At 54.9% G+C, this 24,449-nt stretch overlaps 1 protein-coding gene across 10 annotated transcripts in view; it reads right to left on the bottom strand.

The window, feature by feature from the left end:
• The window catches only part of ADAMTS14 (ADAM metallopeptidase with thrombospondin type 1 motif 14), an 83,589-nt gene that overhangs the window by 54,448 nt on the left and 4,692 nt on the right, over positions 1–24,449 (bottom strand). For all 10 annotated transcript variants that reach the window (XR_011495535.1, XM_070489609.1, XM_070489629.1 and 7 more), the window contains exon 3: positions 1,746–1,902. Coding sequence is in view for 9 of the 10 variants with exons in the window: in XM_070489609.1 (XP_070345710.1) it covers positions 1,746–1,902 (157 nt within the window). In the remaining variant the exon portion in view is untranslated. The remainder of the gene's footprint in view (positions 1–1,745; positions 1,903–24,449) is intronic.

The following is a 24,449-nucleotide window of genomic DNA, read 5'->3' as shown; positions in this document are numbered from 1 at the left end:
AACCCTTCGTCCTCTCAAGAATGTTCAGTGGAGATGGGTGCACCCACAAAGCCTTCTCCACACACTGGGCCCAGCCCTGCTGCTAGTCTTAAAATAACAGAAGGAGTGAGTGTCACAGGTTTATTCTAAGGAAGGACACAGATGAGCCCCGGCATGGCATCGCCCACAGGCCCACAGGCACTCCAGTAGGCAGTGCGATGAGAGGGAGTCACATAGCCTCCCGGGCTGAACTCTGACTCTGCCAGCTGCGCATCTGAGGTCAATCATCCCTAAGGTGGGCGCTGGTTCCCACTGGTCCCCACCCTGCCCCTAAAACCCAGCCTAGCCCCACCCCACCCCAGGCCTGCAGAGCCCTCCACCACTCAGCTGGCTCCTGGGGCTGCGGCTTCTCTTACAGCGACTCTGGGGGAGCAGCTGGGGCTTCAAAAGAGGCATTGTGTGTGGGGACAACTGGCTTCCAGGCATTCCTTCACGCGATGCCCAGCCCCACAGGGGCCCTGACGGGAGGGCGCGGTCTGCTCACAGCCAGATTCCACCCAGGCCTTCTCGTGTCCTTGCGGCCAAAGGGGCTCCATGACAAAGTTAAGTTGGACTATGAAGTTGGCCACAGGCCCAGGACCAGCACACATCGCAGCCGCTGCTTCATGGGCTCAACCATGGGTCCTGAGCATTGCTGCTGCGCAGGCGGCTGTGCTGGTCACCGGGGGGCAGGGACGCCCCGCTCTCAGGGGCTCTCACCCTAACCAGCAGTTACCCTAGTAACAATACTGTAGTAAGAGCAGCCACTCAGCAAGCACCTACTACGTGCCCAGCTCCGTGCTGGGATTCTTACCTACACTATCACTAATGCACTCAACCTGAGAGGCAGACAATGACCACCTCCACTTTGCAGAGTAGATGAGGCTCAGAGATGTAAGTAACTTGCTTAAGGTCACACGGTAGACAGTGTTGGAGGCAGGATTTAAAAATCATCGGTTGGGGGGCCAGCCCCGTGGCCGAGTGATTAAGTTCACGCGGCCTGTTTTGGCAGCCCAGGGTTTCACCAGTTCAGATCCTAGATGCGGACCTAGCATGGCTCATCAGGCCATGCTGAAGCGGTGTCCCACACAGCACAACCAGAAAGGCCTACAAGTACAATATACAACTATGTACTGGGGGGCTCTGGGGCGGGGGAGAGAGAGAGGAGGAGGGGACGGGGAGGGGGAGGGGACGGGGAGGAGGAGAAGGAGAAGAAGAAGAAGAAGATTGGCAACAGACGTTAGCTCAGGGCCGATCTTTAAAATTAAAAAAAATTCTAAAAAAAAATCGTCTGTTGGACACCAAGCTGACTCTGATGCCCTGACACCAGGCAGTCCCCTACAAGTGCCCCAAGAACTTCTTTCCTGTGGCTCCCAGGGTTGAGTTGATTTTTAGGGGGAAGAGCTAACTACAGCCATTCCACCTTCTGCCTTGGCAGAGAAATAGCCTTGCAGAGCAACCCTGAGCCCTGGAGATATCTCTGGAGTCCCAAGGACTACAGTTCAGGGGACTTGAGTAGCTTCTGTGGCCCCCAACTCCAGCTAGCTATAGTAGCCCCTAAACCCACTGGGGTTTCTCTGCTAGTGCAGAAGATCTACACGGCCTGGTCCCATTTTACAGATAAGAAGGCAGAGGCCAGGAGTTGAGAGGTTAAGGTCAGAAGTTACCCAAAGACCCCCTCAGAGGTGTGGACAGAGGCAGAGCTCGGGGACCTGCCCAGTGCCTACCTTCATTGTGAAGGTCCCCGCCAGGCTCTGCCCACTCCCGAGGGACAACTTCCCGGCGGTACACCACGTGTGTCCTCCCGCTGGCCTCCTTCTCCTGCTGCCCCCACTCCAGGGGTTCTATGAAGAAGTCAGTGCTGTCGGTGCGGATGAGGCCTGCCTGAACCAGGGGAGAGAGAAGAGGCATGAATACACGGCACAGAACAGGTGAGCAGTTGTGAATGCAAATGTGTGTGACCACATGGGTGCAGGCTCTTTCCGGGGGGCCTCGGGCAGCCCTGGGATCCCAGCAGGGAAGTTTAGGGTGGCAGGAAGCTGAGCAAGGGGGCCCATGCCCATTTCCAGCAAATCAGATCCACTTGACTGTGCTGTGCACTCATGGGGTTCCACAAAACGTTTCATTGAAACAAACGGTTCCTGTGCTTAAAAGGGGGGAGGGGAGGAAAGCCACTGCCACAAAGAATATACGCGCACATCCCAGGACACCGCATCCCACCCTGAAGTGCTGGCACGTGGATTTGCCTTTGCCTACCTGCAGACAGGAGAGCAAATCCTATCTGTAAAGGTAAAGGATGCCCAAGGAGGGTGCTGGTTCCCCGCTCCAGGACAAAGCACTATTATTTCAGATTTGAAGCATGTGAGCACTCATGCCAGAGAGAGCAGCTAATGTTCGCTGACCATCAACGAGCCAGCACAGTGCACACGAGTGCACACTCTGTTTTCAATCTAATTTTTTGCCTGCATCAAAATATTCCCTTAAAAAAAATCGGGTGTTTTGACTTTGGAAATAAAAACAGAAAATTACAACCTTGGCCAAGCCCAGCAAATGTGTTATGAGCCCCCGGTGAAGGCAATAATCACAGGGGCCAAGGAAACACACAACCAGATGCGTGTGAATATACAAGTAGCCGCGCAGGGCCCCGGCCCCCGGCACACATCGGCTCTATAAAATCAGAACAGCCCACCTACCATGGTGCTTGGGACAGAGCAGGCACTGCTAAATAAATATGTGTTTGTCGAATTCCCTCACTCATTCAGCAACTGTCTACTGAATGCCTACAACCTCCCAGCACTGCTCCAGACACTGGAAATGCAGCTGGGAACACAAGGCAGCGAACGAAGGAACCATTTTTATAAACCCATTGCCCCTTCTCCGTTTGAACAGGAGCTGCCTGTTTTTAAAGCAGCCACTACTTTACGCAGTTAACTGCCACCAATTTTCCCACCTCAGCCTGTTTGGAGATGGCCTCTTTGGGAACTCCCTTGCAAGTCCGACGGAGCACACACCACCGAACCTCCCAGCAGCTGCCAATCTCTTTCTCGTCCCTTCCAGCTAGATGTGTGGATCAAACGGCAAACACCATTTTGGATCAAAGCCAAGGTGGCTGCCTTCTGCGCCTCATAAACCGCCTCAATCAGAAGGCCAAAAATGCTATAGGGAAAAATAGCAGCATTACTGCGTTAAGTTTGGGGCTTCCCAAGGTGACCATTTTATCAGGTGACACTCAATTGTCTGCAAAAGTTCTGGTCTGCTTATTAAAACGTCAACGTCGCAGCTTGTTTGGAGCAAATATCCTTTCATTCAAAGCACTCTCCCTCTTATTTGTACCTACTATGTGTCCAGGGCAGGGAGAAGCAGATGAACGAGGCCCAGCCTTGGGTTGTGAGTGGCTCTTCACCAGGAAGGAGGGGCCCGCAGAGAAGCAGGGGGAGGCCGGGTGTCGTGCTGGGTGCTAGGGCGGGTACGCCTGAGGGCAAGGTATCCACCAGGCTCCTGGCTGCAAGGGGCAGAAATTCAGCTTGAACCTTCTTGGCCCAAAGGAGAGTATATTGGCCCCATGACAAACCATGGCAGGGGCAGGCGCTGGGAGTGAGGGACCTAATGCCCTCAGCTCCCTCCCACCCCTCCTCTGGGCGCCCTGTCAGCTGCATTCTCCCAGCAGTGCTATGCAGTCTATTCTGGCAGGCACATCTCTGCCCTGCCACCAGAGACAAGGAGATGGTCCTTTCATAGTCCCACCTGCAACAGCCCAAGGGAGGACTGTGGTGGGTCCAGCCAGAGTCACACGGTCACTCTGGGACTGCCAGTTCCTGTGAGACCTCCACGGCCCGCAGAAGGGCAATGACTGCATTGGAAGGGAGAAATTCTTAGGGTGGCAAGAGAAACCCGCCTGGGCTGGAAAGGGTGCACCAGGCAGGGGCCCGGGCAAGAGTGTGGGAGCATGAGGGCAGGGCAGGCCTGGGGAGGCATTCAGGCTCATGGGCAGAGGCTGAGCCCAAACCTGGACAACAGGTAACGGCCAAATCGAAGGGCCTCTGCCACTGCAGCCCTGCAGAGGCCCCCAAAAGGAAGCTTGTCTTCCAGGGCACACAACGGCTGTCAGACAGGAAGCCCAGGGCATTCCCCCCAAAGCTACTACAGCTCGGCTACCACTCCAGCCCTTTCCTCTTTCTGTACCCGTCTGATACCCAGGGGGCTGTTCCTGCCCTGTTCCAGCCCCCCTGGACCAAGCAAGGCAGGGGCCCCTAACAGCACAAGTCAGAAGGCCTGTGCTTCATCCAGACCAAAGTCGTCCACAGCCAGACTCGCCGAGGACTGTAGCTGGGCTGTCCCTGCCCACCACATCTCTGGAAGCAATGCAGCAGAGGAGAATTCTCCAGACCAGGGGGCAGAAGACTCCACTCAGCCACCCCCAAACCTGGGCCACCTCGCCACAGCCCTCCCCCACTGAGACTTGGCTAAGCAACTGCACAAGGAGGATTCTTCAAAAGCCAGCATTCGCTCCCTCACTGTCCAACGACTCGATGTGGCCACCAGATCTCAGTGCCTCGTGTGAGGGATGCAGGTTCTGGAATGAGCCACACGGCCTAGGGAGGGGCTGGCTGCAAGGCACTGCCTTCCAGCCCACCCCTCCCTGCCCACAATCATGGACCACACAGACCTTTCAAGATCACCATGCCTGCCTCAGTCTGAGGCTTCGGTACCTGGACAACATCCCTAGTTAGGGGACCTCTCACTTTTACTGGGATGCCTCTAGTGACAGAGAGCTCCCTCCCTCAAGATGGAACCTATCATGTGTAGGGACATTCGCAATGTTTTGCTGAGCAGAAACACATTTCCCGACATTCCACCCCTTATAAACAGTCTTATTATCACTGACGTTAGTAGCAGTATCTATCACTTGTATTTACACATCTTATTTCATCTTTACAATGACCCTATGAGAGAGGCACAAATATTAGACCCATTTCATGGAGGAGGAAACAGAGGCTCAGAATGGTTAAGTAACTTGCCAAAAGTCACCCAGCAAGTAAGTGACAGCACTAAAACAAGAGCCCAGCTCTGTGTGGCTCTTAACCACTAGGCTATACTACCACAGGTCATCCCTGGGCCCTGCTTCTGCCCTTGGGGGCCACTTGGGGCAAGGAAACCTTCCTTTCATAATTCTATCTGCAAATCCCTGGGCCTCTGGTCTGGTCTGACCTTGCAGAGTAAGCAGGATGTTCACTTTTCACCCTGGGCAAAACGCCCCCACGGAAGCCAGTCCACCTCCCACCATGCACAGGAGAACAGAGGAGAAACTTCAGCACAAAGTCCCAAAAAGAGCAGACTCCCCAGGTGACCTCCATCTGGCATGAGAGGCTCTGCACAGCATCCTCATCACACCCCAGCTCCTCTCTACCAGAACTGGAAGCCCCAGGACTCCTGGGTCTGGTCAAGGTCCCCTGCCCACACGCCTCTCCCCAGGGGAGAGTTCAAGAAGCCCTCTTTCCCCAGCCCAGTTAACTCTTTAGGGCAAAGACCTCAGCCCTGTAATATGCAACTTGGGAAGTAAGCTCAAACCTCTGTGTGACCATGGTTTCCACCAGCCCCCCCAGGGAACAAGGGCAGAGCTTCCCCAGTGATTTTCCTCGTCCATTTGTGCACACATCCAGCCTTGATCAGCAGCTCTTATGCAGGTCTGGGCGCCCCCTTGGCCTCGAAGACCCTCCCCCTGGAGAGGAGATGGGAAGGCAGGCTCGGCCACCAGACCAGGAGGCAGGCCCTTGGTTTCCCCTCTGCACCATGAGAGATTTGGCCGATGATCCCCTCCAGCTCTGCCCTGGCCAGGAAACCAGGCCCCGAGCGGGCAGACAGACTGGCAACAGGAACTTTTGGCTCTGCCTCCTCACCAAATTACTCCCATCTCTCAATTGATGAGATGTTTATGTTTCTGACAAGTGGTGGCTAATTTTAAAGCACTATAATCAAGTCAAATTTCTGTGTAAGAAATCAAGAAAAGGGGGGGAAATAAGTTCTGGTAGGCTGGAAAAGAAATGGCAGCCATGTCTGTGTTCACCCTTACCTTATTCCCTGGAAAAATAAATAAGCAGGAAATACATACTAGAAAGGATCTTCACGCAATAAGAACAACAGAAATAGCTGATCGCGTCCCACTGAGCCACAGCCTATACACGCCCTCAGGCAGCTTCCCGAACGGAAACTCTCCCACGGGCGGGCCTGGCGGCCCTCAGCAGAGTCCACTCTACGGCTGCTTCGGAGGGGCCCTTCCTGGGAGCTGCGTGGCTGATGGGGAGCATCTGTTGACTTTTCTAATATGGTTGTGACATTGTTTTGGTTGCAAAGGTGACACCTTCTGCTACATCTTCATCCCGAGGCCTCCAGGCCACACTAATTGAGGTTTTCCAGTCCTGCTTCCCCTCATGGGAAGCCCCCAGATCCAGAGGGTAATTCCAGGGCACCTGAAGGAGACAGGGTCACGTGGTGATGCGGAAGGTGGGTGCTGGCTTAGAAATCGCCTTGTGTCCTGCCTTGGGTCATAATTGAACAAGTTCAGTTGGCCACTGGCAGCTGTCTATCATCAGGGCAAGGTCCCAAATACTGAAGCAGATAATTGAAGCCATATTATTTTGGTATTTGCATGTGTACATGTGTAAATGTGTTTTTTCTAAAATTGCATGTACTTGCATGTAAACTGGGAGGTGAGGGTTCAATGAGCCAATAAACAGATCCCCAGGGAGGCCACAAAAAGAGATCCTTGAGTACGAGAACATGTGTCCTTGGATGGTGCCTGGACAAGTGTAGGCCTGGACAAGGGCAGGGCTCCCTCTGTGCTGAGTCAGGTGCAGAGACAATGAGCAAGGGCCCAGCATGGGGTCCAGGCAAGGGAAGGGGCTTAGCTCCGAGAAGACAGCTGCAGGCCCTCTGGGAAAGCGAGATCCTGAGCCCCCTTGCTATGCCCTCAGATCTACCAACTTCTGTTGAATGCCCAGAAGGAGGGCCCATTTCAAGATGGCAGCTCCAGCAGAGCCAGCTGAGGGGTAGGCCAGGTCTCCCCTTCCTTCTCCTTCTAAGGCCAGCCTCACTGGGGCCTCCCCGGAGGAGAAAGAAGCAGAGCAGGCCACCTCCGACCTAACCATCCTGCCACCTCCCAAGGAGAGTGCATTGTCAGTCCCGACCTGTTCTGGAAATTCCATTAGGAGGGCGTTACTGCCAGCTGTCTCAGGTTCAAGGCATCCAGCACATTCAGTCTCAAACTGTTCCACTGTAGGAAACGAAAGAAAACCCAGCAAGGGGAGGCTGGGGTGATGCACACAACTGGGAGGGGCATGAGAATCAGAAACGGCTGGGCCGACCCCGTGGCTGAGTGGTTAAGTTCACGCACTCCGCTTCGGCGGCGCAGGGTTCGCCAGTTCGGATCCTGGGTGCAGTCCTGCACACCGCTCATCAAGCTGTGCTGTGGCAGTGTCCCACATCGGTGAACTAGAATGACTAACAACTAGGATATACAACTCTGTACTGGGTTTGGGGGAGAAAAAAAGAAGAAAGGAAGATTGGCAACAGATGTTAGCTCAGGGCCAATCTTTCTCATCAAAAAGCATACCTTAAAAAAAAAAAAGGAAACAGCTTCCACCAGATTCACCCTCAACCCAGCAACCTGCTCCTATCCTCAGCCACTGCCAGCCACGCTCCCTCCACAACCACATCACCTGCCACAACCTCAGAAGGCTCGAATGTGGGCCTCTTCTTCCTCTCCTCTACCCTCCTGCTCACCTAGCTATGGCGCTGGCTCCAGCTATTCCTAAACGTCCTCAAGACTTCCAATGTGCGACCGCACTGCCTCGTCACCGTCAGTCCCCTCACCAAGTCCTTACTTCCCTTCTCACCACCTTGGACTTCTTGGTCTAGACGCATAATAAATCTCTTACAAACACCCATGATTCTCTCCCCCACTTTCCCTCTATCCTACTCTCCCAGAGAAGCCTCTGCCCTGGTTCAACACAACCAGTCACCGACTCCATGTCAGCACGCTGATGGAGAAAACGCAAGGGTGCCCACTGGTCTCACTTGAAATCAGCGGCCACAACTCTCATGTGAGCACGATGCTGGCTGGGGATTCTGCTGCCCTTCTTGCTACGTCTGCATTCCAGTTCAACTTGCAGCACTGCCCCCACCCTCAGCCTCTCCTGTTTTCAAGGAGAAAATGGACACCATCCTCCCATCACCCTATGAACTCCACACCTGTGCTCTCCCCTTCCTCCCCCAGCAGCCTGTGCTCAGGATCACCTCCCTCTCACCTCCTGCAACTAGTACCCCTCTTTCCAGCATCAGCATGCTCTCCCTCTCTGGGATCACTGTCCTCGTCACAGACGTGCACTCGAGGACCTCCATCTGTGAAACCCCCTCCCTCGCAGCCCCGTCCAGCTACTCCAGGTCTCTGCTTCCCTCCACAGCAGAAAGTCGTTTACGCTCACAGCCTCCACCTCTGTGCCTCATGCCTCTCCTCTACCCATGCACAGGGGCTTCTAGAGCCGCCACTCCCCAGAAACTGCCCTCATCAGGGTCACCTGTCACCTCATGTGGCCAGAGCCAGCAATCGCTTCTTTGTCCTGATCTCACTCAGCTCCTCCCACCACACACATGCTCCTTGGGGATTTCCCCTGATCACACAGCTTTAAATACCGTGTATTCACAGATAACTCCCAAATTACATCCCCAGCCCTGACCCCTCCCAGAATTCCACACAGGACTGTCCAACAGCCTCCTTGATAGAGACCCTGGGCCTCCGCTGGGCACCTCAAACCCTAAAGCAGACCGACTCCTCCCCTTGCCTTCCCCATCTCAGCAAATGGCGCCATCTTCTTCCCAGCTGCTCAAGCCAACCATCAAGGGGAGGGTGGGCCAGGGGGCTGGGTTTTTTCAAATCCTTCCCCCATCCCTGCCCACCATGGTTCTGGTGAAGTCAGTTCAACCAGAAGCCGTACCCATGTAACCTGAGGGGACAAGACCCTCTAATGGGTCATCTTGGGCCACTGTCCCTGATTCATGACAAGTGTGAGGGGGCCAGCCCCACCCCACACCCCCCCACACCCTGGGACCACCACTCCTGCCAGGACTCTTCAAGGTGGCCCAGATCCCTTCCTCCCTCAATATGTCCTTGGGTCTTTATGAAACATCTACTGCAAGCTAGGCTTAATGGCGGTGGGGGTGTGCGAAAAGACAAGTAAGAGCAGTCTCTGCTCTCCTGGTAAGGAACTAGTATCTAGAATATATAAAGAACTCTTACAACTCAATAACAAAAAGACAAACCAATTTAAAAATGGGAGAAGGATCTGAGTAAACATTTCTCCAAGGAAGATGTACCCGTGGCCAATGAACACATGAAAAGAGGCTTGACATCAGTCATCACTAAGGAAATGCAAATCAAAACCACAATGAGATACTCCCTCACACCCACTATGAAGGCAGGAATCAAAAAGTCAGATAATAACAAGTGTTGACAAGGATGTGGAGAAATTGGAACCCTCATACACTGCTGGTGGGAATGTAAAATGGTGCAGCCACTCTGGAAAACAGTCTGGCATTTCCATAAAATATTAAACAGAGTTACTCTATGACCCTGCAATTCTACTCCATGGTATATACTCAAGAGAAATGAAAACACATGTCCACACAAGAATTTTTACACAAATGTTCACTGCAACACTACTCACAACAGCCAAAAAGTGGAAACAATCCAGAAGCCCATCAACAGATGAATGGATACACAAAATGGGCTATAACCATACAATGGAATATTATTCAGCCAGGAAAATGAAGCACTGACACATGGTACAACACGGATGAATCTTGAAAACATTATGCTAACTGGAAGAAACTAGTCACAAAAGACCACATATTATATGATCCATTTACAAGCAAGTCCAGAACAGGGAAATCTACAGACTATAGACAGAAAGTAGATTAGTGGTAGCCAGGGGCTGGGGTAACGGATTAGGGGGGTGATAGCTAAAGGATACAGGGCTTCTTTCTGAGATAGTGAAAATATTCTAAAATTGAATGTGGTGCTAATTACGCCACTCTGTGCATATGATAAAAATCCATTGAATTGTACACTTTAAATGGGTCAGTTGCATGGTATGTGAATCATATCTCAACAAAGCTGTTAAAAAAAAAGATGACACACATGGAGATGACACATACATGCATGGAAACGAGACACACGTGCACGGAGATGACACACACATATGCACTGACACACACATACAGAGACAACACATGTGTAGGCAGGCAACAGACACACGCACAGAGACAACACACATGCACGAGGCACAGAGGCTGCCCGCTACTACGGAAGTGTGAGTCAGTGTGGCTGGGATGAAAGCCTGCAGATGCTGAGATTCTATATAATTCAAACCCGGTGTGGAAGCCCCAAGCCACAGGAGCTCTGCTGGAGGCTGGGCTGCCAAGGCCTGGGCCCAAGCCAAGGAAAGTCTGAAAGCTGATTCATCCCAAGCTGCAGCCCTGGGGACAGACAGGAGGAAGGAGTTCTTGGAGGATGGAGCTGAGAACCGCCAGCTTGTCCTCAACTGGCAGGCCCTGCCATGCATGCCCCACATGGGCAGCGTGAGAACTCCCAGGACAGGCCAAAGGCCCAGGAGAAGCACCAGGAGTGGAGAGCCTCCACCAGCTGGAGGGAGTTATCTGGGATGACCGCTCAGCCCCACTTCCCAGGGTCATGACGTCTGCAGGCCCCCCACCCTGGGAGGTGCTGGGTAAAAGTTTCCTGAGGTCTTGCTAGGCCCAGTCCATTTGTAGCAGGAATCCTTCTCAGGGAAGGAGCAATGTGGTGGGTGTGGTGGGTAAATGCAGAGACCCCTGAGCCAGCATCCCTGGGTCCTGCCACTCTCCATCCATGTGAGCTGGGCGAGTTACTGAACGTCCTGTGCTTCAGGATTATAACAGCACTCTCTTGTGGGGTTGCTCTGAGAAATACACACAGAGCACCCAGGAGGGGCCAAGCTTGCAGCAAGGACTATGTAAGTGTTCGAGTTTGCTGCCACGATTATCATGACCATCATTTAAAGTGTGCCTGGTAGTCCCAGTGGCTCATGCAGGGAGCCTAGGCGTTCAGTGCTGGAGCAGCAATCCAGAACCACAGGACGGTCTGTCTCTAACTCATGGCTCTGCTGTGATCTCTACTCAGATACCCTGCCTGTAAACAGGAGGAAATCCCTGAGAAAAAAATACCAGTGGTTGAGCATCCTTATGGAGAAAAGTCCTTACCAACAGAACAGGCTGGTTCAGGGTAATTGAAAAGGCGAGAAAGAACATGTGCACACAAAAGGTTGATGGCCATGCACCCAGCCGTTAGACAGCCGTCTCTGGGTGGCAAAATTGTAGGCAATTCCTTCTCTTCAAACTTTTAGGTATTTTCTAACTTGTGATTTTCCTATCTGAAAAGGAAAGCTGATTCTGCAGTGTCTGCCTACTACAATGAGCAAATAAATAATCATAGAGCAATTATTTTTAAACAAAGTTTAAAAGAGGAAACAAACCCAATGTAATCCTCCTTTTCCGTCACCCAGCTTCCCTGCAAAGTGGCATAGAGGCCGCCCTTGGGAGCGAAGCACCTGGGGCCCCGCCCCAGCCCAGGCCCTTCCCAGCCGGCTGAGGCAGGCCCTCCAAGCCTCAGTTTCTGTATCTGAAGCCAAAGGGTTGCTGGGAGGATGAGATGAGGTCATGAAGGGGAAACACCCCTCCCCGAGGCCCCGCTCACAGCAAGGGGAGGCCTTTACTCCTTCCTTCTTCGGGGCCTGGCTCTCCTGGTTCCCGCAACTTGACTTCAACTTTTCCATCAAACACACAGTAGACTTTTCCAGCAGGCTGCAGCAGTGGGTCTCACCCCTAGATGCCCACTGGAATCATCTGGGGAACTGGCAGAACTACAGATGCCCAGGCCACACCCAAACCACTGAATCAAAGCTCAGTAGGCGCAGACCAGGCATCAGGATTTTCTTAAAGATGCCCAGGTTATTCTAATGTGCAGCCAGGTCTGGGGACCACTGATCTAAGCTCTGGAAGCTTCTAAACTATGGAATGGTACTCAAAGGAGTGTTCAAGTGATCACCCGTGTTTCACAGAGTAGGAGCAGCGTGAGGAGTTTGACCAGCATTCGTTTGTCGTAACACAGGAAATGGGCAGGGAAGACAGAAAGGGAACGAGAGGACGACTCCGTGCCCTGACCAAGGGGGCGGGGGGACCAAGGGAGCGGGCGGGGGAGGCAGTCTGGACAGGAACGCCTCTGATGTCATGAGCACCTCCCTGTGCTGAGCATGACCAAGAATCGCCTGCACCACATGTGACTTGTGCCATAGGTGCTGTCTTAGAACCTAACCACCTCCTCCCCCAAGGTTCGACTCCCCTGTGAGTGAAGAAGAATTTACCGGAATTGCCCTGAGCTGGGTGGGTCTGGGAGGTGGTGGGTGACGGGGACTGTGATCTGCTGTGTAGCCAGTGGCAAGTCAATATGTCACGGCCACCCCAGCTAGAGAGCTCACAGTGCAGACAGTGAGGACAATTAGTAGCAGTACCTTGATGATGATGATGATGACAAAGGCGATGACTGATTCTGTCCTCTGGCCCCTGGGTCCTGGGCCAGGGGCAGGGCAAGCCCTCACACCAGCAGGTGCTCAGAGACTCCCCTTCTGCTCCCAACCCCCACCCTGGAGCCCAGCCAGAGTCAAGGGCAGACCTTGCCAAGCTGGCAGCCACCCCAGTTTCCATTCCTTGTGCGCAGGAGCTACATGGCTCCAAGGCTTCCCCCTATGTCACCACCACGGCCCACCAAGGTTGGGCCAAGAGCTCCGCCTGGCCCCCTGCTTGGCCCTGAGTCCTGGCAGCTGTGGTGGCTTTGGGACAAGGAGACAGGAAGCAGCCCTCAAATGCCAGGAGGCAGCATGGCTGCCAGGCCCTGAGCTAAGGGGTGGCTCCCTGCATCCAGGCCCTGCAGTCTGAACCCTATGGCTCAGAAGTAAGCCAGCTGACAGTGGGGCTGCTCCAGTGAAAAGGTGCGGCCAGTCCCTCTCGCAGCTGGGGGTCAGCCCTCAGCAGGTCACTTGTCTCAGCGACGCCTCCCCTATGATCCATCTGGCCCAGAGGGGTGCTGACTTGGTTTCAAACGAGATCATGCGTGTAAAATGTTTACCACAGAGTCTGACACACAGCAGGTCCGCAGCGAATGAAGGCTGTGGTGGCGGCAGGAGCAGGACTCCCTGCAGAAGGCAAGGAAGCAGGGGAGAATGGAATGGGTGGGCTTCACCGCCCGAGTGCCTACGCCAGGCCCAGCTCTTAACCCCACAAGGGACCCCAACAGCACGTACCCCTCCAAGTGCCCCTGCCCACCTCCACATGGCGGGAGGAGTGGACGGAGCCACACTAGCTGGAAAGCACCATCCAATGACGCACGTTCCGGTCCTCAGTCCTCACCGGGCCTGGCACCATTAGCATCTCTCCCAGATTCCTCAGAACTCTGCCACCTACCAAAGCTTGTCTGTGTTGAGCCCTGAGGCTACCAGCAACACAAGTGCCCACATCCCAGCCACTCAGGCTACTCGCCAGGTCCCCAACGCAGTTTAAATGTTCACATACATCTCTGCGATTTCATGTCTCCTAAACCTCTGTCTGCAATGCTATTCATCATCCATCCATCTATCCATCCATCCATTCACCAGATAACTACCGAGTAGGCCCTGTTCTAGATGCTGGGGACACAGCCAAAAATTCCTTCTCACCTGGAACTAACATTCCACCAAGGGGTGAGACACGCAGTAACTAAGGTAAAACATGGCATATGGCATGCCAAACAGAAACAGCCGTGGAGAAAAATTAGGCAGAGGAGAGAACCGGGGATCAAAATTTTAAATAAGGGAGTCAGGGAAGATGTCACGAAGAAGGTGACCACTGAGCAAAAGCCTGAAGGAACTGAGGGGCAGGCACTGGCAGTACCTGGGGAGGAGTGTCCCCCCAAGAAGCATGGAGGGACGGCTGCGGAGGGAGGGGCAGAGGAGGTCACAGGCGCCCAGGAGGAGGGACGACCGGAGGCCCGCTCGGCTTCTCCCAGAGGAGGATCAGAGGAAGGCTCAGATTTAACGAGACTGGTCTGGCCGCTGCTGTGAAGAGACAGCAGGGGCGAGAAAGGACACAGGCAGATGGGTCAGGGAGGCCATTACCACCGCCCAGGAGAGAGACGGGTGGCTCCGACCACCCCACCACTTACTATTCTTCTCAAGCCCTGTTTGTTTCCCTTTTGGAATTACTAGCAAGAAAAATACCCCCACTACAGCCACACGGGACCTGTTCCGTACCTGGCACCACATGTGTTGGCACAGGCTCCCATGCCTCTGCCCCTGCCGTCAGCTCTGCCATCAGTGTCCTGCCGACCCAGCTCAGACGTTACCCCATCATCGCTCCCTCCTCCAGGCCCGGTGGCTCCAGGTGCCGCTCCACCCCAGGCCAGGAGTGTCCGTCTATCCCTCTTCTAGACGTGAGCTTCAGGAGGACAGGGACGGGTCCACGCCATGGGACCGACTTCAGAACAAAACCACCTTAAATAAACATTTTGGGGGCCACGCCCACAAACAAACTCCCCTGGGCATATTGCCCTTAATGAGGGAGCTGCTCTCCCACAAAACGTGGCCATGGCTTAGGGGATTATGAAGTATGAGGTGACAAAGTACCAAGCACTCAAGGCACCCAGGCTGGCAGACTGGCAGCTACGAACACAAGGTGTCCATGGGCTGGGGACACTGATGCAACTGTGGCTCCTGCCAGCCTCAAGGGGCAGGAACGAACCTCTGCTGCAGGGCGAGGGTGGCTTGGGGGGCACAAGGGTTTTCTGTACAGATCAAAGGTATAAATATTTGGTCGGCTTAAAAGCACAGGCTGACAAAGGGCTTCAGGCAGCCCACTGGGAACAGGGTTTGCATTCAGACCCACCATGTCCTGACAAACACGCCCACCCTCGGACATTTCCCTGAAGGGGCCTGTTCTGCCCCCTCTGCCGTGCTACGGAAAGCAGAAGAAAAGGAGACTGCAGCGTTTTAAAAGTTCCATGACATGTAATGTGTGCATAACAGCAGCCCACTGCCTTCCAGTATTTCCACAATGGATAAAACAGCAGCAGTGGTGACTCGGGGCTGAGAAACACCAGAAGGTTCCGTTTCTGCGTCAAATCCCACTAACGGGGTGGTTGATATTTGTTTTTTCTCAGTTGGCTTCCCAGTTTTTGGGAGAACAATGACATACAGGGGTTGAACAGCCCACCCCCACAGTGGGAGCCTCATAAACACCGCCACTCAGGACCCAGGCCCAAGGACTCCCAGGACACCCCCTGAGCGGCGCTTCAGCATTCAAGCTCCGAAGCCGTTGCCACGGCCACTGCATCACTGCCCAGCACAGGGTGTAGCACCTTGAGTCGCTGCTCACATTTACTCAGTTCTTTTCCACTGACTCAGGAGGGGCCGGGTGGGGTCCTGAGGAAGCACTGGACTGGGAGTCAGGGGCCCAGACCCCACAGCCCTGACAGTTGCTGCATGAGCCTGGGTGAGTCTCTTCCCTGCCCTGAGCCTCAGCTTCCTCATCTGAAAGAGGAAGAGGGGACCAGGAGGCTCCCAAAGGCCCTTGCAGCCACAGCTGTCCACACTCAGGCCAAAGCCAGAATGAACTGTGGACACAACGCTGAGCTGTGATTCCCCACTGGAGGGTCCATAACACGAGGATCATCTGTGCTAACAGGGCACTCCTGGTGCTACCAAGGATGAGGCAGCCCGCAGATATTACTATTATTGTTGTTGTTTCTAAGGCTTTGAAGGCAGGGCACGGCCTGCATGCTGACAATGGAAGGCCCAGCCTGGCAGATGGTTTGGAAACTTCAGGGTCCAGGGAATGCGGAAATTCCCTGGGTCCTCACCGAGGGCCCGCCCCTGGGCCTCCACCACGCTGAGGCTGGGAGGCGGAGGGAAGGCAAGCGCAGTCCCCAGGACACGCATCAGCCAGCAGGGCGGCCTCTGGACTGCCATCCCTCCAGCCAGCTTGAAGACATGAGCAAGAAAAATGATTCCAGCCTCTCTCGCCGGAATGGAGGCTGGCTCTGCTTGGGAGGAGCGGCAGGGAGGCAGTGTCTGGCTTTGATTCCATATCATAAATAAGTCATTAATGCAGAGCAGACGGCGAGGCACAGCCATGGGGAGACCAGGGAGGTGAGACTGCAAGATCAGACCACCTTAAGGATTGGAAAACTCCAGGACCCAGACCCTGGGCGTCTGCTCAGACAGAGGCCCAGACAGAATGGGGCCTTCCGGGAAGCAAGAAGAGCATGGAGATGGGCGACCAGGGGTCTGAAAACGAACCTACTGCAGATCCTGCCTCAATTTCAGTGTTTATTCGGAGTGATCAACAATAATCATAAAAGCTACCACTTACTCCTCTAGGCCCTGTGGCAGTACTGTCAGTGCTTGATTTCTAATCAATAAAACCACAAGGTAGGGATACCCACTTTACAGATGCAGAAACTGAGGCTCAAGAGGTCAAGCCACTCGCCTAGGGTCGGTAGGGAGAAATAATGCAAAGGTGGCTGCAGCAGTCACTCCTGTCTGCACGCCTCTGTGCAACGAGACTTGGCCACCCTTCCCCTCAAGAGGTGGAGTCCGTCTGCCCACTCTTGGAAAATGTAGTCTGGCCCGGGGCCCACTCTGACCAACAGCACAGAAGCAACATTATGTGAATTCCAAAGCCGGGCCTTAAGAAGTCTTGCAGCTTCTGCCTCGCCCTCTTGGAAGGCGACCCTGAGACTCCCATGAAAGAAGCTGGCCTTGCCCACCAGAGGATGAGAGGCCACAGGGAGGAGAACTGAGGCTGTGCAGCCAACAGCCAGCACCAATGGCAGATGTGTGAGGGGAGCCCACTGGGACCTTCTGGCCCAGCCCAGCCTCCAGCTACGGGCCGTCACATGAGGGCCCAGGAGCCACCCGCGGAGGAGCCGCCCAGCCACCCTACCAAGCGTGAGGGAGGATCCATTGTTGTTTTGAGGTCCTCAGTTTTAGCTGGTTTGTTACGCAGCAGTGGGTAACTGATACAGCCCCTCAGTTTCCCCACACTGTCTCCCCAGGAAGACCTGTGCTGCCCCCCTCCCGGGACTTGGCTGAGAGCAAGGCACCCCACGCTGACCACTGCCCCTGCCTGCGGCCCCCAGGCCCTCCGGCCCCCTGGGCAGGAAGTGGCCACAGAGGATGCATGAAGAATAAGATGGACTGCAGGCTACTTTCCACCAGAGGACCCACAGTCACCCTGTGGGGTGGGTCATGAGAAGTTCCCTCTCACTTCAAAGGGACAATTTCTGGTTTTCATTGTACAGACATAAATTCTATGAAGCGGCCCCAGGGTTTCCCAGGGAACTGGGCGATGTGAATAGTGAACGGGATGACCCAGGTGGCACCCTTGGGGAGGATGCAAGCTCTAGAGCCAGAAGCTCGCTGGTGACGGGAGGGAGGCAAAGCAGCTTCACGTCGCACACCCACGGGGCATGGCTGCGTGGGGCACACGCCGGGGCACACTCAGGGACAGTGTGCCCCAGCTGACCTGCAACATCAGCCGGGGTGCAGGAGAGCAAATGGCGGTGCGTGTGCCACATCCATCATCGCCGACCTGAGGCAGATGGCAGTCAGCCATGGAGAGAATGACAGGCGTGCTGTCCGCTGTCCCTCCTCATCTAACAGGGGGAGAAGATGCAAACGTGAGCACCAGGCCACCTCTGGCAGCCAGCCCTCGCACTCTCTCCCCGTCAGCTCACCCGGCGTCCAGAGAGCCTGCCCTGTGCAGGGGTCGTAGGGGCACACAGGTGACCAAGCTCAGACCCTGCCTTTGGGAGCCCAGTGGGAACATTCTGGGCGAGAATGCAAACTGGGGTGAGGAGCTAGTTGCAGCCTAGGAAAACTAACAGGCCTGAGTGAGACAGAGACCGGATGGGCTCTGCCCGCCTAGCTGAAGGCCCAGAAGTTGAAGACCCCTGGGGGGTCAAGCAGACACGCAGGGTGCTCTTGACCACCTCTTCTTTCCTGTCACCATCTCCTCAGACCCAGAGGACTCAACCTATAAATCCATACCATCTAACAGTAACTGCTGCAGCATATCAGGTACTGAGCTAAGAAGCCCTTGGCAGCTCTATGAAGTGACTATATTATGATCCCCGCCTTACAGATGAGGAAACTGAGGCACAGAGAGGTTCAGAAATTGCCCAATGCCACACAGCATGTAAAAGGCAGAGGTGGGATTTCAACCCAGGTGGTCTCTTTCCCCAGGTCATGTTCAAGGCCCCTGCACGTACTGCATCACTGGGAATCCACGGCCTCCTGCTAATAACCCTGCTATGTTTGGTCCATACACTGTCTTAAAAAATAGAACACTTAGCTTAAAAATCCATATTTCTGATATCTCCTTGAAATACTCAAAGATCCTGATACACAGATGGGCCCCCTTTACACAGGGCATGCCCTCTCCAGGTGGCCGCCATCACAGCTCCCCACTAGAACCTGGCCCTCTTCTCTGTCTCGTGTTACTCCCTGCTCCTGGAGGCAGCTGAAATCGCGGCCTCCTGGGTACCATGATCCCAGCCCTGTGCTCACTTCTTGGAGAAATGCAAAAGTTTAAGACCCAGTCTCTGAATTCTGGGAACCAGTGGCTGAGATGAGGGATGCATCAAGCAGAGGGAAGGGAGAGGCACCGTGGGAGGTGTGAACAGCACAGGCGCAGGCAGGGAGGCTGCAAGGTGAGGCGAGAACACCCCGGGCTGGCTGCAGCGGGGGTGGGAGTGTGCAGAGCAGGAGACGCCATGGAGCTGGAGAGGGAGGTGGAGCAAGGAGGTGAGGCCTACACCCGCGTGGGACAGGTGGCCTACAGGCCAAGATGGACGGGGACAGGCCGGCTGTGTGGCGGGGTGAGGGCACCGCTGAAACTCCAGGCTTCCCGCTCCACAGCCCCAGGGCAGGGGTGGGCAGTGGGGCTGAGCCAGGGCTTCCCAAGGAGCTGCCAGGACAGGCCACTCACTCCCCAGCCAGCAAGGAGCAGCCCCCAAGGTGAAGACAGGTGCTGGCCCAAGGACACCAATGAGCCACAGGCACATCTGCTGCACCAGCCCTACACCAGCATGCTGCTGGAAAGATTAGTATCTTCCCCAAATACTAATGTGACTCCTGTTACTAACCTCCCATGGCTCCCTATGGCCACAGGGCCAAGTCTAAGCTCCATGGTGAGGCAGAGATTTCCAAACGACATTTTCACCAAGCCGGCCCCTCCCATAGATAGCTGGGATGACTTGCCATGTCCCGAATCCTGTGAAGATATAGGATTTCCTTCCCTGCAGAATGCCTACAATTCCTACCTCTTGGCTTTAAAAACTCCTGCTGATGCTTTAAAACCCCACCCAAAGGTCCCCTCCCCTGGGAACCCTTTCCTGAGCACCTCTCCTCAGTACTCATCTCCAGGCCACCCACGGAGGGTTTTACGCCCCCTGCAGCCCCACAAACACTGAAGGTTAGTCTTCTGGAGCCCTGGGAGAGAGCGCGGAGCTCATCCCTGCGTTCCCAGGACCTAGTCAAGGGCCCATACATGATTAATGGGACACTCCACTTGGCACCTCTCAGTGTCCCCCACTCCCGGAAGGCATCTGGGGTCACTACAGACCAGCTGTAGGGCGCGCCCACGCACTGAGCGAGCACCATCCTGCTCGTTCTGCAGAGAAAGCTGTCGCAGCAGGAGGGAGGTGCATTCCCCAACCCAGGAGCCAGGGGCGGCCTCAGACTCTCCTCAGAGCACACTGAGAATCCGCACGCTGTTGCAATACAAGGGACTAACGACATTTACGGTATTTTTCACTATTAACAATAACTAATTACTGTAGTGATTACTGTAAAAAAGTAATAAATATTGCTATTAATAATCACTGAAATAATCCCCATTTTTCAAGGCCCTACCATACCCCAGACTCTTCACCTTTTTATGTTATTTATTTAATCCTCTGAACAACCCTTTAGATGGTCTCTCTTTTCCCCGCTTACAGACAAGGAATCTAAGCAGAGAGATTTAGAAACTCATCCAAGGTCCCACAGCTGGTCTGTGTCAGAGCAGGGACCCCGCGCTTTCTGCCCCCCTAGACTGTCTCCTCATAATTACTGCTGACAACGCCTGTCAGGGCCCTTCTATGGGCCGGGCACTTTTTGTAACAATTTCATTGAGATATAATTCACCTACCATCCGATTCACTTGTTTAAAGTGTAGGATTTAAGGGTTTTAGTACATGCACAGAGTCGTGCAGCCACCACCACAATTTTAGAACATTTCATCACCCCACAGAGAAGCCCTGGTCCTTGCTGCCGTCAGTCTCGATCCCCCACTGTAACCCCATCTTAAAGATAAGAGGAGGAGGCTGAGAGAGCTTCTGTGACTTGCACAACCTCAGGCAGGGAAGAAGCGGGGCTGGGGCTCAGCCTCCCGCCCTCTCCCCACGCCGCCTGCCAGGGGTCTACTCTGTAACCCGCTAAAAATGCACGATCTACGGAAGGTGGAAAACGGAACCAGATGTGACAAATCTTACACGTGCGGCTGCTCCTGCGCCAGGCCTGTGACTCACAGAGGCTCTGAAGGCAAAGGGGGGACGCACAGCGCAGCCCAGCCTCCACCACCCCAGGGAAGGGCAGCGAGGCCCGAGACCCAGAGAGGCCGAGGCGGCAACAGAGGAAACAGCCTTTCAGGAGGCTGGGAGTCCAGGTTCCAGGTGGTACACGGGGTCCCCACTCCACTGACCCCATTCCTGCACCCCACAACCCCTCCAGGACCCACAAAGAACTGGCCCCCGACCCAGGCCTCCATGTTTCTCCCAGGAATTCAGAGCCACAACTGCTAGCAGAGAGTCTGTTCCGCACCTGGCCCCCAACCAGGGGCCCTGAGACGACCCAGGCCCTCCCTGCCCGCACACCCTCAGAGGTTGGGGGCACAGGAGGGAGGCTCTGAAGAGCGGTCCATCAAGTTGCTGCTGCTGCCTGGGCACAGTCCCAATCTGGGACCCAAGGGCCTGACAGCTGCCCCCAACCCCAGAGGAAACACTCTGCAGGTAGGGCTGGGCCTCCCCACATCTTATTTCCTTCCTCCAAACACCCTCAAGCCTGCCTGGGTCAATTGCTCTCTCTGCTGGCCAGGGGCCTGGCACTTTCTTTCATGTTTATAATGTTTGAACAGCCTTGGCTCAGTGCCACCTCTTCCAGGGAGCCTTCCTAGATGCCCTAACCAAAATAAATTGGTCCTGGGGTCGGCCCGGTGGCACAGCGGTTAAGTTCACACGTTCCGCTTCTCAGCAGCCCAGGGTTCGCCGGTTCAGGTCCTGGGTGTGGACATGGCACTGCTTGGCAAAGCCATGCTGTGGTAGGCGTCCCACATATAAAGTAGAGGAAGATGGGCACAGATGTTAGCTCAGGGCCAGTCTTCCTCAAAAAAAAAAAATTAAATAAATAAATAAATAAATCGGTCCTTCCACTGCTGCCTCACACAGGACTGTAATTTGTCTGCTTTTATGTCTGGGTCCCCATTACCTGCAAACTCATCCAGGGCAGGGGTCTTGGGTCCCTCATTCCTGGGTCCCTCCCAACCCCCTCCTCTGGCCATGATACACGAGGCCCTCCAGAAGAGCAGGGGGGAAGTGAGACAAAGCGCTCATCCCTCAGTTTTAGTCATGAATTAACCACAGCGCACAGACCCCTCCCAACGTCTGTCCCAGGCGCCCTCGGGTGAGTGGCCCCCCGGATGGCAGAAGTGGAGGGGTGATGGTCGCTGACTCCCACTGCAGGCTCCAGTTGGAAATGAGGATCAAGCCACAGGTCTAGACACGGTGCTTCTCACCAGAGCAGCCAAGATCCACACGGCTGCCAGTCTGTCCGCACAGAGGGGGTTTTCTTCAGACTGTCTCACAACCGGAAGGTTCGCTCAGCCATGAGGGCCAAGCTTGGGACTGGTATCTTTTCCTCTCTGTACCTGCAGCCCAGCCCAGGCCTGGCATGGAGCAGGCCCAGGACCAGCCAGGGAGGGAGGAGTCCACCACAGGTTTACGGGACCTGGCTTCAAACTCCCCCAGCAAAGCCTGCCCCGTGTCACACAGTGCCACTGCCGGAGCTGGAAGGAGCTCCGAGCTCATCCATTCCAGCCTCCAAGATGCACCAAGGAGGTGAGTGAGGCCCAGAGAAGGAGGGCAGCTGGCCCAGGGTCACACAGCCATGTCTTCCAACTCCCGGCCCAGACTCTTTTCAGGTAACAGGCTGCCACATCCCCGCCCTGGGCCCCCTCTCCTATCCTGCCCTTCCTTCAAGGTCAGACCAAGGCCCACCTGCCCAGTGAATCTTCTGGGATCCCACCCCCAGCCCTGCCCAGCGTGGTGCTCCCTCACTTGCTTGCTCAAGCTCTTCCTTCTGCCCACAATGCCCTCCCCACCCACTGGCCCCAGCAAACTTCTACTCATCCTTCAAGGCCCAGTTCAAATACCACCTTCTCTAACACCAAAGATAATAATCACTCCCATTTACTGAGGACACACCCGCATTGTGCTCTGGAAAACCAACAGGTTAATGTTGAAACTACCTGTGGGGTACCCCCTGCGTGGCACCCAAGGTCCTTGAGGTCAGGGACCTGACTCTCTGCAAAGCAGGGTAAAAATGTCTACATACCTCATATGACTGAAGGGTTTGCAAACTGTAAAGTCCGGTGCTAACAGAAGCTATCTGTATTATCTTCATATGTGCCCCCGTGACTCAGTTTCCTCATCTACACAGCGGGCAGAGTTAATGAACGCATGTGAGAGTGTGCACTGTGCCTGGGCTGTGGGAAGGACTCGTTACCGCTGCTGTTATTATTGGTGTCACTTTCATTTTCTTACATCTCCCTGTGGACCCTGCCCACAGCCAGCGCTCTGTACACATCTTTTTGGAATGAATGACTTCCACACTTGAGATGTTGAAGAAGATGGGTTGAAACCCAGAGACCACATAAGGATGCAGAGTCGAATCTTATCATCACAGAAATGCTGCACTGTGGCCTCTGAGCCCGAAGTTGGCTCAGCCGGGTCACTGTGAACAGCTCCTCGCTCTCACAGGACACAGGGCAGTTTTCTGGAGTGGCCGGAAGTGAGGAAATCTCTGCCCTGGGGAGGCCTTTGTGCTGGGCTGTGGCCCCTGTCAGGGACATGGGCGGCGAGCCCCCTGGGAGCTGGAGTTAGGGACTGGCTTCTGGAGACAGCTGAGGGCACAAGCAGGGGCCTGGTGCTAAGCAGGGCCCCAGCCCGAGGCTCAGGCCATGAGGTCCCACCAAGGGTGGGGAAAAGAGGTGGGGGTGCCCATGGAGCCATACCCGGGGCCTCAGTTCCACTGCGGAACCGGCTGCCAGAAGTCCATGCCTGGACAGCCTCTGAGACCTGATCCAGCTTCTGCAAACGTCACACAGAAGCCATTTCCGTCTGCCAGGGAGCATCAGTGCAGCCCCTCTCTGGACAAACGAGAAGAGTAAAGCCCAGAAATGGCAAGTGACTTGCCCAAGTCACACAGCTGATGAGAACATTCACTCAGAGGCCACCAAAAGTCAGCAACACGGGCTGAGCCATGCCCGGCCCAGGCCCACTGAGCAGCCTCCCGCTCCAGCAACCAGAGAGCAGCTTGTCCTTGTGTACACTGCACCGCATGGCCATGTGACCTTGATCAGGGGGCGCTGGGCCAGGGACCTTCGTGGCCGCGGTCCCTGCAGCCCCTAGCAGTTCAGTGACCACTTGTCAACGGTCTGCTGGGTTGGTTCAGTGACAAAGAGATTCTCAGGGTGCAAAGGGGGTAGACAGTCACCTACTAATGGTGACAATCATCCACGCATGTCTCCCTTTATGCACCCAGGGTCCTTCTATGGAGGGTGTCAAAGAAGCGGGAGCCCCAGCTCCGTCCCTGGACAGCTTAAGTCTACGTGGCTGATGACCTTAGGAGGTCACCACGCAATTCAGCCAAGCCACTGGTTTGCCCTGGCACCTTCTGTCTCTCCCTCTGCAAAGACACTGCATCCCTGGATGATTCCTTACATCACTTTGGATTTTCAAACCAAAACTTGCGGCCACAGCACAGCGCGAGTCAGCAGGCTGACCGAGGGCTCGTGCCGCACGGAGCTGCTGAGTCAGGGCGGGCGGCTGCCGGGCCTCAGAACAAGGGCTCCACCTCCTCCAGCCCTCCTGACGACCTGGGCTTCTCCAAGTCTGCTCCACAGAACCCTTGTATTCTGAGTGATTCCCGTGTGCTCAACTTTGAGAACAACTGCCTAGACCACACCTCTCAAGGGGCCCTATTGCCTCGAATGGG

Source organism: Equus asinus, chromosome 2 (assembly GCF_041296235.1).
Source record: "Equus asinus isolate D_3611 breed Donkey chromosome 2, EquAss-T2T_v2, whole genome shotgun sequence".
Classification (NCBI taxonomy): Eukaryota; Metazoa; Chordata; class Mammalia; order Perissodactyla; family Equidae; genus Equus; species Equus asinus.
Note: the sequence above shows the minus strand (reverse complement) of the source record. Positions and strands in the feature narration are given on the sequence as shown.